This window comes from Stegodyphus dumicola, chromosome 11, assembly GCF_044657685.1.
Source record: "Stegodyphus dumicola isolate Sdum_Otavi_A_Nest chromosome 11, ASM4465768v1".
In the NCBI taxonomy this organism is placed as follows: Eukaryota; Metazoa; Arthropoda; class Arachnida; order Araneae; family Eresidae; genus Stegodyphus; species Stegodyphus dumicola.
The window spans coordinates 116,421,446-116,438,425 of NC_140778.1; the positions used below are offsets into that span (position 1 = coordinate 116,421,446).

The following is a 16,980-nucleotide window of genomic DNA, read 5'->3' on the forward strand; positions in this document are numbered from 1 at the left end:
TAGTGTAACAGGTTGTTGTTATTATACAGTTTCCAGTTATATGGGTTCCACACATTTGTAAATGTTTTCTTAGGCTATGTAGTTATGATGAAATATGACAGTCGGGCAAAACTAACCAACATCACTTTGATTTCACTATGTGCCTGTTATGACCTTTTGGACCTTAGCAAGGCCAGGTGTTTTGACTGTGAGGGCTGTGCTGTGATTTCAGATCATATCTTAATATACAAGTTTTACCTCGAGCTATCACAAAACTGAAAACCCTGTATCCCGTTAAAGTCTGCAGGATGTTCTGTGTATCTACAAAACAGAGAGTTGGTTTTCTTCTTGCAGAAGCAGCCTCAAATGTGCAAAACCTCATAGAGCAGACCAACCTATGTATATAAAAATCTCCGTTTAAGCTTGAAAAGTGTATGCATCTTTGCTTCTACCAATAAGCTACATAGCTTCCCTGACATTAAAATGGTTAATATACGTTATACTCAGTAATCTATGCAAGACGGCTTATATTCTGCTGACATTAAGCCTTTGTTAAAACTATTTAAATAATAATAATAATGTTTGAGAGGGATTGTTGAATCTTGTAAATGGTTCAGTTCACATATTGCCAAGCTGATAGCAACATTCAGTACACTATTATTTTTTTAAATCCTGTGACAGGCATTTGTCTATTCAGCACCAGCCACGCCTAAGGCCAGAAGTGGTGGCTATTTTATTGTGGAGGCACCTTATAGGTAGCCGTCGTTGCTTCCTGTGAAGGGACGGACAGTTACAACCTTGCCTTCGGATTTGAAACTGGGCTCTTTGGTACCATAGTAAGCTTCCCTAACCACTATACTGTCTCAGAGACTAGTATGCTGTTATTGTTCTATATATTCTGGTAGCTGACTGCAAGTGTTATGCACATAACCAATGTAATAGCTGAAAGTACACGATGATTAGGCCATCCAGTGTGTATGCTCTCATGACTGCATGCATTGTTACATCATAAATTTTGAATTAATAATGGGAAAAAGGATGAAGCATCATAAGGGAAATTGCATGATTCTATAAAAATTAGGATATTTATTGAATTATATTACACATTATATATCGGGTGATTCCAGGTGGGATTTTTCTGGATATTAGACCATCAGTTTAAATATAGTAAGATGGGATGTAAAATTAAAAATATTAAATCTTGATTTATGAAATAATGAAGCATTTATAATCTAAAGGGTGTCAAAATTTACAAAAAAGAAGGCTCAATATTTATTTGTTTACTTTATTAAACATTTCTTTCAATGGAAGTTGTTTATGTTGCTTTAATTTTTGTGTACATATATAATAGACAGAATTTCTTGTTCAGTTACAAAGTTTCATTTTGTTCAACTCCTGTAATTGCTGTATCAAGAATTGACTAAATTATCAGTCGAAATTGTTTCAATAACCTCTCTGTTACTTTCTTCAGTATTGGTATCGGTATTTTGCAGGGCTAGAACCATACTACTGATTTTGCTGTCAATTAATTGATTGATGATTGGGGCATTGTTATCATAATGAAAAACTTCTGTTATATCATCTGCATGTATTACCGCTTCTCCACGTTTCTTTACAAAATTCATTAATTGGAAAATTTCACCTTTGTTTTGCGATATCCAAAAGCTTTCAAATTCGCAGTTATCATCTACATCGGCCTCACCGTGAAATGTGGTCACTGGCCATAATTTATGCCAAGCATTTCTTTAAATATCTGACGATACATCTTCCCACAATCTTGTGATGCTCCACATAGCAGATTTTATGCAAAAATGTTAAAAAAATTCTTTAATAGTCTGGCCATTATTCTAAAAATTTAACATGGATTTAAAAACTGCTTTATATTTGTATTTCTGCTCGCGCTCAACTCCGATATCTATGAGCTAAATAATGGACATACAGTTTGGGGAAAAGAATGATGTGCATACATTATCTTTCACTAAAACTTTAAGTGAAGTGTGAGCCATACAGTTGTCAGAAAGAAAAAAAAAATGTGTCATCAGGTAAACAAATCGAATTCAAATGTTGCCGAGCCTCGGGTATGAAATGATTTTCAAACCAATCATTCATTAAAGCTTGTGTTATCCATGCTGTTTTTTTGCACGATATATAACAAGTAAAGTCTTTACTCCTTTAAATGCTCGATGTCATGTATTTTTTCTGATTACAAAAAGTTTACGTTTATGCATTCCTGCAGCATTTGTGCATGCTAAAATTGTTAGTTTTGCTCAGAAACATAGCTAGGGTTTTCAGCGCCCAGGGACAATTAAAGATTTCATGCCCCCTCCTGTTTGCCAAGAATGGAAAACATTTAATTCTAAAATTTCATAACAGCAATTTGGCGCCCTCAGGAGGCTGCGCCTGGGGACAAATGTCCCCAATCTAGCTACACCACTGCTCTCGCTTTGAAATATTTTATATTAGTTTTGAGCCTTTTCTGTAGAGTTTGCCAAAGTATTTCATAGTACATATTGCCAGAAAGGACCAGTTTCATCAGCATTATAAATTTGATGACATAACTTTTCACTGTTAGTGAGTTCAATAAATTTATCTGCAAATAGTTAGTAGCTTCAGTATCAGTTGTCATGGGACTGGCAACGAAAGGCAAGTTGTTTCGCTAAATTTTATCTTGTTTCTATTGTGCACTAAGACGGTTAAGCCTGAATTGTATTATTTTAGTAATTTATCACACTTGCATCTGTTTCTTGCACATGCTTATCTGAGTCCTGAATATATAAATTCCCACATATACTTAAGGCTTATCAAGGGCCTGCACTAGATATCTTACCGCCTGATGCTGTCTCTGCGGGTCCAAAATTTTGCTAACAAACACCTCCCTAAGTTCTAAATTTTTCCCGCCCCTAAATTTTGGGTCCCAGTTCTTTCCCTAAATTCTAAAAATTTTATCATCCCTTAATTTGTTGCTCAGGGCTTCTGTAAATCCCAAATATTTTGTCTTCTCCCCCTGGAGCGGCCATATGAGCTTTCGTGCCGGGTCTAGGTTTATGTGAATAAAAAATCAGTTATTCTTAATTAAAATTTTTCCTGGTTTTCCCTATGTGTAATGTGTATACGAGCCAGTTTCCCTTAGAAAGTCCTCCACAATGTCGTGTCATCCACGAAGGCATTTCTCCCTTTAGGCAGATAGCCCGTGTGTGCTTTGCCTATAATTAAATAATCCAATCCAATCTTAATTCAAATAGCACTAAATGTAATCTTTTGGTCTATGAATATCTTTAACAAAATCTATTTTTAGCATATGGAAAGAAATTTTTGTTAAATGTTTCCTCGTCAACATTTCTTAGTGCAATTAACATAAATCTGTAATCACTGCCAAGCATAATGTCAACAGAGAAGTTTACTGTACTTTCTGTTATTCAATCACTAATAGAGAATAAATATTTTAGGCTTCGCTGCATGAGTCATTGCACAAGTTGTCATGTGCTTATAAACATGCGGTAATGAAAGCCAAATATAATAAATAATGATGCGCCAGGTTGGTGTCAGGTATATAAAATATTAGTGGTATCTAAAATCGACAATGTTTCTATGTAGAATGTTTCGGTTTGAGATATATGACAAGCAGATACGCAGCTACAGAGTCAAGTTATTGATCGCACAAATTTATTCTAAAATGATTGTTTCTTCAATAATGAGGTATTTTATTAAGTAGTGAAGTGAAATTAAGAATCTGGACTCTCAGCATGTTTTATAATGGGAAAAAAAAAATTATATACTCATGTGTAAAGCATATAAAAAAAAAATCCTTAAAGAAAGGTTGGTGTTAGCTTTGAGGTCCGAATTTTAGATCATTCCGGATATTGGATGTCCAGACTTTAGTTAGCACTGTATTTAGTTTCTAGTTGAATATCTCTGTCCCATGTGGCTTTTTTTTCCCCCGATGTAAACTTGGATATCATACAATTTTTATTGGAAGAAGGTTAAACTTTTCATCATGCTTGATATCTTTTATCAGTCATCAAAAAAGAAGGAATGTGCAAAATGAATTAATGATTTCAATTTGTAAATTCATAGGTTTAAAAATTTTCTGTTTGTTTTTTGTGTGCATATAGATGTGTGTATATATATATATATATATATATATTCTAAGCAGTTTTAATTATTTAGGGAAATGAAATTATTGATAGCAGAATTGGTGACATTCTTGACCATCTGAAAATGTTTACTGTATCAGAAAAAATAAGAAATTTTGTTAATAACCTTTCATCACCTGTTGCTGAAGTAAGTAATATTGCTTTTTCTAATAACCCCCTTTTGTTGGATATATTGTGGTATCTGAATCTAAGAAATTCATTTTTAGTATATGTTTTGCTATAGATTTTATGAAGATCCAAAAACATTTTAAATAAAAATTCTAAAAATTCTAAGCCATTTAGTTATTGAAGAATATAAATATAAAATTTTGAAAACTTTGTGTTTTACATAGCTTCTTTATTTTTAAATTATTTTAATAAACAACAAAATTGAAAAATATTTTTACATGATCTGTTTATATTGTTATTATTGAAATGATAGAATAATGAAAGAAATTTTTTTTTTTTTTTAAAGAATTACAGATTAAATATTTTTCTACCTTTATGTTTCAGAAATCTAGACACATGGAAAGGGCATACCAGCCTAAAAATAAAAAATCAATGAAAAATTTATATCACACATGTTTTGGTGGATTAGTGCTTGGATTGTATCACTTGTATATCATGCATAAAGTTAGTATATTTTGTTTATTTTGCTTTTAATCCAGAAAGTAGTTAGCTGGAACATTCATATTATTATTTCATAGTTTTCTTTTAGCAGTTTGGTTCTTAAGTAATATCAGTTCAGAGATAACCTTGTAATTAATACATCATAATTTATTTAAAACATAATATGTTGATTTAATGACATTTTCTAATGAAAATATTTATAACTATTTAATATGATGTCACTGAAAAAAATTACAATGAAGCAATTTTTTCCTCATCATAAAATATCTCATCATATGATCAAAACTGTTTCCTGTATCAGTAAAGCTTTCAGTAAGCTCTCCCCCCATTTGCTTTGGTTTCATTAAATCAGTCAATCAATGTGCATTTAAAATTTATATGAACAAATTCTATGCATATGTTTAACAAATGCAAATGCCACCCAGATGAGATAGTGGCTAGTAATACTGACTATTGTACGGATAGACCTGGGCACAAATCCCAGAGATGGCATGGATGTTAGTAAATGTATAGTGTCTGTGTGGTATGAGGTTATTTAAAATGTATGGTGAGATGAAAGTCCTCTCAAGTGGTTTAGTGGTAGAAGAAGAGGGGAGGAAGGCTCTTGGGGTGTTCCTGTCTCTTGGGATGCTGGGCAAAGTCGTTTCATTACTTATGTGGTGCTCAAGGTTCTTGCTAATGACAGATGAGATTAGCAACAACAAAAAACAAATTTTTTAAATACCATATTTCCAAACTTATTTTTACCCTTATCCCACCCATCTTTTAGCTTGATAATAACTAGTAATTTATTCATAAATACTTTTCATTTGTTATTTTCTTACTGTACTTATAAAATCAAAAGTATTTATGAATAAACTGCTGGTAACTATCACAAGCTATGGAAGAAGGGACTAGGGGGAAAATTACGAAGAGAAATACAATAATTTGAATATCAGAGAAGCAGCATAATTTAAATATAGGTTTTAAACTCTGATTGTTGGAAAGGCTAAATTTTAAAGCTTGTCTTGAGAAATTTTTGTACCTTAGTCTTTCTGTTAATTTTCTATTAGAAATACATCGTATATGCATCTCATCAGATACACAATTTGACAAGCATGCCAGTCCATGCTGTATAATTTTTTTTTCAAACATTCCTGGTTGATTGTGAGTTGCTACAAAAGAAATTTGCCAAAATTTCTACAAAAGAAAATAAAAATTACTGACAAGAATTGGTTTTAAGTAAGTAACGCATGCTGCGATGTAGTTTTGAAAATCTAAAAGAACTTTCTTCTTCAGCTGCAAATATGAAATTGAGACAAAGATTTGCATTTATGTAGGAATACAGAAAATTCAAAAAATTGTATTGGTGTATACTGAAACTCCTATTGTACTAGCGTATAAAAGAAGTTAAATTGTGGTATAATTTTGCATGAATTGTAACTTATGGACCCTAAGAACACACAATTGAGACTTGAAAAAATATCTAGAGTGAAATCTTGAATTTTGAGGCCCAGTATATATTTTATACTCGTGCCTCTGCTAGGCGTTTTTTTTTTTCCCCCCCATGCAGTTGCCAATTGTTATTTTTTTAAATCTATTTTTGTGTACAAGTTGTAATATATCATTTTATTCAGGAAGAAAAGCTGTTAAACAATAATGATTTTATTATTTGATACATCTCAAAGCTCTTATTTAAATTTTCATCCTGTTGGTTCCCCTAGGAGACCCTTTTTAACTTTTCAATAAATAAGGGGGTAATATATAATTTTGCTCAGAAAGAACATCTCTTCAAAAGAGGTAAAGAACAAACACTCCTCGAAGCCCTTTCTCTCCTTTCATTGTCAGGCTCATGGGCCCTGTGGAACCACGGGATATTTTTCTTCCAAAGATAAATGTTTTGAATCCAAAACTGGCCTTAGAAAGATTTTCCTCCTTTCACTAACTGTGAAGACTTATTTTGAAAACCCAGCAACCCTTGTATCCTTACTCAGGGAAAAATTTCTCTTGTATTCCCTAGTCTCTCACCTGAAATTAACAATCTCCTAAAGCATAAAAGCATGCTATCTGATGAGCAGATTTTCCATTGTACTACCAGACAAAAACGTAAAGTGCATGCCTATTTGCCGTGTTGGGAGTGAGCTTCCTTTTTGTGTTATCTTATTAAAATCCTGTTGTGGTTTGTGTGAGCTTATCAAAACCCTGCTAATATGACCAAATTAACCATCAATCATGTCTTTTCATTTTCACTGCATTCTAGGATTTTGGAAAACATGAAGCGGCGGGTGTCTTTCAGGGCTGACATTCCCCTACAGTTGTGTAACATTTTGACATCAGAAAACAATTTTGAAATCGATGAATTTTTCTCGGGAAAAAGCTGAAGTGGTTAAATTAAAATTTTAGCTAAAGAGAGATGAATGAAAACTGGAGTAAGCAAAATACAAAAAGGAATTAAAATACTTTTATTCATTCCTAGCATAGGGTGATTAAACTCCCCATCCCCCTATGAACATAAAATATTTAATCCCAAACAACATATAAATTAATCATAAACAACTGTATCATATTATGCCATAAACAATAAATTCTGTCACCACACAGAGAAGGAGAAGCATGGTGCTGCCATCTGTTGGCAAGATACCCTCAGTATGGGCACTGGTGTATCTTACATAACGGTATTAAAATTGTATAAATAATTATATAATTAAAAAGTATTAATGAAGTACTGGAAATTTCTTTAGTAGATAAAGCTTATCAGAATCCCTTTAAATATCCTTTTTAACTAGAAACTTTAAACATTCCACTTGGAAGTTTGAGTATATCTGATGTTAACTAAGAACAAAACAGCAAATTTACTACAGATGGCAATTTTTGAGATCTTGAAATCACTTGTTAAAGTCATATGATAAAACAGCAATTAATTTTGCATTATTTTTTGCTGTTTTTAATTAGCAAAATAAATATAAACGAAAATAAATTGCTGCCATTAAAAGGAGACTGCTGTGTTTATTTAATTTAATTTTAGAGTGTCAGTCTGAACCATTTCCTTTTGGTTTTGTCAATATCAGTTAAGTTCATTTGAGTGATCAGTGATATCACAATGATGAACTGAAAAGTGTTCAGTGATCTTTTTTATTTTCAAATACAACATTGTATGCATTCATCTTTCATCCATTTTTCAATTATCAATGCAGGATATAAGCAGCCTGTAGGCCATGTGCTGGACATAGGGTAGAATTTGAATGGTTAACCAAAAAAGGAAGCTTGCTATGATTCCAAGAAATCCAATTCACCAACTAATAACCATTTTTTGTATAATTTTGGCAGAAATGAGTAGTCAACCAATTAACAGCAGTGCACATATGATTTTTTTTCCCTCCATGCTGCAGTTTACAGAATTCCACAGCTTCTTTGACCAATGTATATTAATTCACACTAGTAAAGAACAAGAATAAAGGATTAGCAATCAAGCAGTGAATTTTAATAACAAGAGAATAAACAATATTAATGTTAAACCTCTGTAAAATATGTGGAAATTTGTAACTTATTGAAGTCAAGAATAAAACAGTTGCTAAATTCGTATCTGGCTCCTGCACTTACAAGATTTACACTATATTAAATTCTGTAGAATAGTATTTAGACTTCACTAAATGCAAATGACTTCATTACCTACTTTAACTTGTAGTAATATTAGCAATCATGGCTGCATTATGAACAACTATTGCATGAAATATTTTGATGTATGGCATATTATACCATACAGAACCTAACTAATTAAATGCTAAATTCTATCTGTGTAAAGGCAGCCAACTGATTTATCACCTTGTCCTTTAATCTTCCAGTAAAGTGACACTAACTTGGCGAAAGTTTTAAAACAAACCACGGTTTGAAAATCTCATTTGGTGATCCACAGTTTGAAAATGGATTCTGAATCAGTCAAGATTCGTGTACTAACCTAGTGCTTCGCATTAGAGAATAAAGAACATCTGTGTTACAAACATATTCTTTTATTTACACAGCAAAAGTGAGCAGCAACATGCTTAACGAAAGCTCATTCTCTTATAACATGCTTTCTTCTACAGCCAGGTTGCACATGCGCATCGACAATTACCAAAGGAACCAAATACTGCCATCTATTGGATAAACTATTTGCTACATATTCCTCCAACCTGAATTAACTGTGAGCTAAATTCACACATCTGTTAAGTATAACATATGCATAATAGTACAGTGTATAATATTTTCAAACGAATGCTTGAGATTACAATATTGAAATGTAAAATTATGCATTCCAAGATGTTCTAATTAAATTGAAATACAAATTACCTGGAGATGCAGCATTCCATAATTTTCTAGACATGCTAACAGATAATATTAAACCTAAAAAATAAAAAATAAATCAAATTGTTACAAAGTATTCAAACAAATACAAAACATTTCACAGACATATCACTAGTTTCACATATCTACCACTGCTGCTATTCATAGGAATATTTTCAGTCATATCCTTTTGGACTGGATTATCCATCTCAAGTTTGTACAGTCTTTGTACTGGTCTTAGAAACTCAGAAGTCTCTGTTTTTATTAGAGTCTTATTTGTCCGTCACGACCAGGTATCAGCTTTACCACACGCGCCAGGTTCCAAAAAGCATGTTTCTTGTTGTCTTCCAGTAGAACAATTTCACCTACCTGGAGAGGTTTAGCTGTGACCAAACCATCACGATCAACTATATGTCTGAGGTCTTTAATTTTATCATCGTTCACACCCTTAAATGATTCTCTTTGAATCAATAACATAAGAGTTATCTCAGCTCTTTCAATTTATGAAACTGACAAAATTTTGGAGGTTTTGTTTGTAATTCTTTGTAATTTAAAGTAAAACCTAAGAATCCAACCTAACATGCATACAATTTTCTTTATAGATGAAAAGTACCTGTAATACCAATTGTCAGTTTTAGAATCTTTGTTAAGAGTTGTCAATACAGATTGACGCCTTTCTGAATTTATGATCTCTTAGTCTGGCAAGTCGGTGCCTCTTGACCATGATGATTCTGGTTCTAACAGCCATAATGGGCCCTCCCACCATTTCGGCAGCAAAAACTGTTTAACTGAACAGCCTCTATAAGGGAGATCAGCTGTATTCAACTCCAAAGGGATGTGATGCCAATCTTCTATTTTTGAAAATGTTCTGATTTCTTGGACACGATTCCAAACGAAAGTTCCCCGTTGTACGTGTCGCTGGATCCAGCACAAAACAGTTGTTGAGTCAGACCAGAAGAATGTTCTTAAATTTGGCATGTTCAAATCTGAAAAGACCACACATCCCAAGTGGGCTTCGATTAAGCAGGATAATATTTCCAAATGAGGGATGGATGTACTCTTTAAAGGTGCAACTCTTGTGCATGCTTGCACAAAACTTAGATAAACCTTATTTTCGGTCTTCACTCTTAAGCAAATGCAGGTAGCATAGGCCAGCAAGTAAATACATGAAAATTCAGTGTTGCCAGCAAGCAAATACATGCTTATGCTTGTTGGCATCACTGCAAATATGGAGATTCACATCTTCGTTAACCGATCTGTCAATATTAACCCATCTAGGAATTTTGACATCAGACAGCACTTTCAGTTCTTTTATCCATTTCATGGACTTCTTTTCTAAAGGTTCAGGCAATTTTTGATTCCAATTTAATCATAATTTCCAGCACCCTTGCAATATCAACTTTGGGAACAGGTTAACAGGAGAAAGGAAGCCTACTGGGTCAAATAACTTATGTGAGCAAGAAAGGAGTGTTTGTTTACTCGCGATAATCTCCTGTTTCTTTAGTGACTCAATTTTACAGGAAAGAGTATCATCCTTCAAATCCCAGTTTAATCTTAAAACGCAAACAAATGTATCTAATTTAGAGTTGGAAGTTATTTCGGTTTCACAATTCGACTGCCGTCCTCTAAGATTAAACTTTGCCATTGACAATAACATTCTCGATTCTAGTACAAATCTATTCAATTCTTCAACATTCTTAAAACTAGTCAGGCAATTATCAACATAGAAGGACTCCTTCAAAATATTGGATGTAGCTGCAGACTGATCTGGGGCTCGATTTAAATGATAGTTCAACATAGCGGCTAACAAAAATAGACTACAGTTAAGCCCAAAAATCACGCAACAATGTCTATAAATTTTTGTATTCTCTTCTTCTACACTCAGGTTGTGCATGCGCATTGACAATTACCAAAGGAGCTTGGCAAATACTGCCATCTATTGGATAAACTATTTGCTACAACTAACTTGGTGAAAGGTTTAAAACAAACCTTTTTATTACTTGTTCAGTCTGACAGATTTACATAACCTGTGTACAGAACAAAAGATCTCTGATGACTGCAGGATCTACAAAACAGAAAGGTTAATTTAAAACCTGTATTTTAAAATGTTAAATTTCACAAAATAAAATCTGCCTGTAAGCCTTGGTTCAAGTGCTTAACTCGCATGAGCAAGCATGACTAGAAAAGTTTGAAGTCAATTTGAGGCTAATTTAAAACTTGTATTTTAAAATGTTAAAATTCACAAAATAAAATCTGCCTGTAAGCTTCGGTTCAAGTACTTAACTCACATGAGCAAGCAGGGCTAGAAAAGGTTGAAGTCAATTAAAGTCCACAAGCTGGATGAAAATATTTTTAAGACTGTCAATGGTTGCTACTTAAAGCTTTCTCCTAGCCTCAAGAACTGTGTTCTTTTATGCATTAACTAATTTGCATCCTGTTGGGATTTAACTAAATCAGAAGTAACTATAAAGGCAAAAATAAAAAGATAATGGATTAACAAAAATAAATCCTTGCAATACATCTTCAAATCTTGTTAACTGAACGTTAAGTTGAATTATCGTTAATTACTGGGACATATGGAGAAGTCGCCTGTTATTAGTTAGATTGATCTGTCCTTCATTTGATTGACAGCATATGCTAACAAAAGTTGTGAAAAATCTATGTTTTTATAATATTTTATTTATTAGTACAAATTTATTTGAATAATTAACCTTTAACCTTCCAGCACGCGCGCTTGGCAATTTTACATGAGCATGCGCATGTCGTTTTTTTTTACAACACACATTATTCTACCATTTTTGGTACAAAAAACGACATAAATGAGTGAATGTTGATAATAAATTTGTTAAGAAATAAAATATTAATCTTATTATTGCAAAATACTAATGATATCACATTCAAATATAAGTAAATTATTTATAAGTTCATGTTAGTGAGATGGAAATGCAATGATGTATTTTATTATAGAAAATTTTTAATTTATTGTTTAATAATAATTATATTTTAAAATTGAAACTAATTTTAATATTCACCAAAGACAAGTATAGACAATAAAAAAGGAAAACACCTTGGTAGGAAGAAAAGTATGTTTAGCATTACTTACTTCTGCAAAGAAATTGACTTCTTACTGGTTACAAAAACATGCTTTAAACTAACTTTAATGTTTTTATTTATTTCTAAAAATAGAAATAAAAGAAAATAAGGAATGGAAAGAAATTAAGCAATGGAAATCGCTATTGTTCTCCCATCCAAAGGTTTCCTTTTGTTCCTTTTCTTCATCTGATAATTCTTGAAGAATCCGAGCAAAATCAGCTGTGGTTGCCCATATTTTTTGTCATGAAAACCGATATAAAATTTACAGAGCCAAATGTATTCAAATTAAAATAATACACAGCAATTAATAGCATAAAATTATAAAATATTTGAGAAAAAAATATTTTCCAAATTTTAAAACACAACTACACTTGTGTCATAAATTTTATGAAAAGCCTGCCACATAGCACAAAAGCCGAGTTAAAAAAGAAAAAGTCAAATGACTTCCTGTTGGCACATTCCATGATAAAGGGAAGTCTAGAGAGGAGGAATAGAAATGACTTGAAGACGTCTCAGCTTCGATATGCAAAAAATGTGCATTAAAAATTGAATTTGTCGTAAATTTTGCGCATATGCGCGTGCTGGAAGGTTAAGGTTTTCTTTCTTTCAAATTGTTTCTGAATTTGATATTTTTATATTATGTTATATATTTCCAATTTTCTGATTGTTTCATTTCATTATAGTATTTCTGCAGAAAATATGAAAATATTGCTTTGGCTGAATATTCTGCAGAACTTCAAATTAACAGTAATCAATTCCTTTTATATACCTTCTTCTATAATATGGATACTTGTATTATTTTTTTATTTGTGTTACATTCATTAATTTTGCTTGTAATTATACCATTTTGCAGTTAATCTGTATGATAAACAGAATTACCAGTATATTTTTAAAATAAACTCAGTGTATCTTTAGTTGAATAATTATTACATACAAGAATTCTGTTTTGGGTATGTCATGTATGACATACATACAGTACTAAAAACAATTAACGGGTATTGTGAGTTTGGTATGAAATAACCAACACCAGGCCACATCATGCTCAGCTAGTGAACAGTTTTCATTTCGATGAAGAAATCCTTCAAATGGGTTGTATTTGAACAGCAAGAGAAACAGAAGCAAAATGTGTAGTTAGCCAATATGGCAACTTATTAAGAGAAAGATTTTTGGTTTAGGAAATTTTAAATTCTGAAAATTGGCTACATCATCATCATTATGGGAAAGTCATATGATATTGATTAATCTAGAAAGTGCAGTCCAGAAAAAAATATTGTTTTTAGAATATAGAGGGGAAATACCAAAATCAAAACGAGCAATTAAGAGGCTGTTAATTTAAGTTATAATTTTTGATATACTTTCTTTTTATCTGACACATATATACTATTTTTTATCTGCATATATATATATAATTCATATGTTTTAATGTATTTTATTTTTATTTATTTTTGTGAATTATTGTAATAATTAATTAGATGGATAATGGTTAATTTTCATCTTTTATAAAATAAACTGTAACCGAAGAACTGCATAAATTATGTTTTATTCTGTTTTATGACACCAAGATTCTGTGTGCACATAGTCTGTATATTAAACAATTATTGCTTATGGTTTAGTTGAATTTTTCTTCAACAATTCTTGACATATAGGAATATAGCCGATATCTCTTTCATGCCAAGTGAAGAAAATGAGATCATTTACCATTAAAAGTCCCCTGCTGACACCATTTTTTTTTTATTGCCTTTTTTTAACACCTTAAAGAAAGTGATATCATTTTTTTATGCAAAAAATGTTCATGTCTTATTGATAAAGCAAGTGCTACAGACACATATCCTGTAATATTTAACATCCATGCACTATATCTATGTAAGAATTTCTTTTAGCTTGTTAATTATTGATCAGCATGTTATTGTTGCCAACCCATATGCTATCTGATATCAACAAACAGGAAATGTTGCCAATCCAAATGTTTAATATCAGTATATAGATATGTAACAGGCTGATTCAGGAAAAGCCACAATAGACTGATGATGTTTGTGTTGTAATAACTTAGAGAGGCTTTATCGTATAGTTACCTGAAATGCATTTAAAAAAAAAAAAAAAAAAAAAAAAAAAACCTAGGAGTTGTGGCAGAAGATAATGAGATGCAATTTATTTCTTGATTACTACTTTTTAGAATACAGATGCTTCTTTATGCTACAAAATTATGGGTGCTCTATGAACCCCTCAGTTCTGTACAACTTACATTTTCAAAACAATGTACAATAGCTACCAAAGGCTAAATGACACTTCTAAGCAACAGTGAGCAGAGTAGAAAAGGGATATATCAGTAAAGCCCTAGATATATTGTAACATATGTCTTTAATCTGATTGGCTGAGGTTCTTTAATCTGATTGTGAGCTTATCTCATTGCAGCAAGATTACATAAGCAAACATAAAATGAATTAATTTTGAAAGACTCAGTTCAGTGAAATTATTATAAACAATTTCTACCTTTAGGACAGATAGGGAAGGTAGCTAATTTAAAATGGGGAATAAAACGGACTATTGCCAAACTAAGCTTTAATTTTCTTTCATGTTTATGTCTTGCATATATATATATATAGTATATTGTTGCGAGCTACGGGCTCATGGAAATTTTTTGAAATAATTACTTCTTTAAATTAATAATAATACACAGCAGAAAATAGCAGTAACTAATGTGTAAATAACTGAAGAAGAATGCAGAGTTAGGGCAAGTCTTCCTTAACATATGAGAAATATCTCAGACTCACGGAGTAAAGTCAGCTAACTTTTTGAGCAGCACTCAAATGTGCTTAATGTGAATCAAGGAGACCATGTTGATGTGAAATTGCTATCTTGGCAAGAAAATGATTATTAAGGCCCATCAGGAGAGCTTATGCCTATAACTCAAGTTTTGTTTGGAGCTGTTTTTGCAATTTTAACTTTGTTGGATTCCTAATCACAAGATCTACAATTCTATACAAGAAAGAAGTGCTTATATACAAGCACTAGATATATTGTAACATATGTGTTTAATCTGATTGGCTGAGGTTCTTTAATCTGATTGTGAGTTTATCTCATTGCAGCAAGATTACATAAGCAAACATAAATATATACAAAGTATATGCCACAGTCTTTTGTACAAAATATATCCTAAAATTATCCCCTCCAAATGCAATAAATAAGTTAAATTTTAAAATATGTGATTTCTAACAATATTCTAAAACAACAATGTAATTAAATGGTTTTAAATTTGCAGAAATAAGACAATATATGCATTAGACAGACATGTACATGTATGCATTAGACAGAATTCAATACACAATCATAAAAAGTCTATAGTGACCTTACTTTTAATAATATATATCTGTTATATATTATTAAAAATTTATTCTGTTATTTTATTTAATTTTAATATTTATTCTACTAATTATATTATATATTATCAATTCTCAACTGGTCATACACAAGGAAACAAAGTATTTTTAACCATTCAATTCAAAAATTAAATACCCAGCATTCTGTTTAAATTTTTTTCTGTAACACTCGTAAATTTATTCAATCTAAGCTTTGTTCAAGATCAATAGCCACTCACAGACTTGAGCAAACTAATTCGTTTTTATTTTCACAAATATTCTTTTAGCCATAGATGTAATTTGTGATAAATGGTGTTTTTGAAAGGAATAATAAAAATAGATGTTGTTTAAATAGGAATAAAAATAAGTTCCTGTAAAAAGATAATAGTATCTCATCAGTTCTTTTAGAGTTGATGAGATACTATTATCTTTTATTTAGAACTGATGAGATACTATTATCTTTTTACAGGAACTTATTTTTATTCCTATTTAAACAACATCTATTTTTATTATTCCTTTCAAAAACACCATTTATCACAAATTACATCTATGGCTAAAAGAATATTTGTGAAAATAAAAACGAATTAGTTTGCTCAAGTCTGTGAGTGGCTATTGATCTTGAACAAAGCTTAGATTGAATAAATTTACGAGTGTTACAGAAAAAAATTTAAACAGAATGCTGGGTATTTAATTTTTGAATTGAATGGTTAAAAATACTTTGTTTCCTTGTGTATGACCAGTTGAGAATTGATAATATATAATATAATTAGTAGAATAAATATTAAAATTTATTGTTTTTGAAGAACTCCTAATATACCATGACTTTAAATATTTGTGAAAAAATAATTTAAAAAAAGAACTAGTTTTTCAAAATGGAAAAATGGCTGAGACTAACTAAGCAGGTAAGTGATGATTCACAGGTGATGGATCCAGGACAATTTATCAGAACTAAGAATACCGAAAAGAAAAGAAACATTGTTTATACAAAATATAATGAAAGTTATTTATCATTTGGGTTTACTTGGAATGGAGATGAAATAGACACTCAACCTCAGTAAATTATTTGGAGTGAACTATTATCCATTGAAAGTATGAAATTTTTAAAAGACATCTTGAATCTAAGCATGTCAGTTTAAAGGACAAATATGAAGAATATTTTAAGAGGAAATTATCATAGTTCAAAAATAGTAAACAAGTAATGAACGATTTTGTTACTTTAAGTGCAAAAGCTTTGAAAGCTAGTTACCTAGTAAGCCTAAGAATTGCAAGACTGGGCGGGCTCACAATTTTGGAGAAAACCGAATATTACCAGCAGCTAAATATATCAATTTAACATTGTTCAAGAAGAAAGTGGCTATTAAACTTAATATTATTCCATTATCGAAAGATGCAGTAAGTCAATGAATTCATTAAATGGCTAATTCCATATAAGAGACATTTATTTAAAAAAATAAAACACAGTGAGTATTTCGCATTGCAGTTGAATGAAA

The 16,980-nt window shown here is 31.3% G+C and overlaps 1 protein-coding gene and 1 long non-coding RNA gene across 3 annotated transcripts in view; one reads left to right on the top strand and one right to left on the bottom strand.

The window, feature by feature from the left end:
• Positions 1-16,980, top strand: part of LOC118183561 (uncharacterized) — a 130,795-nt gene that overhangs the window by 44,016 nt on the left and 69,799 nt on the right. For both annotated transcript variants that reach the window (XM_035353155.2, XM_085827127.1), the window contains exons 9-11: positions 4,147-4,260; positions 4,626-4,745; positions 12,818-12,881. In XM_035353155.2, the coding sequence (XP_035209046.1) occupies positions 4,147-4,260; positions 4,626-4,745; positions 12,818-12,881 (298 nt within the window). The remainder of the gene's footprint in view (positions 1-4,146; positions 4,261-4,625; positions 4,746-12,817; positions 12,882-16,980) is intronic.
• On the bottom strand, positions 7,181-15,782 carry LOC146994359 (uncharacterized). Its single transcript, XR_015044122.1, has 3 exons — positions 15,648-15,782; positions 9,048-9,101; positions 7,181-8,156 (listed from the first exon to the last, which is right to left on the bottom strand). It is a non-coding gene; the product is annotated as an uncharacterized LOC146994359 (long non-coding RNA).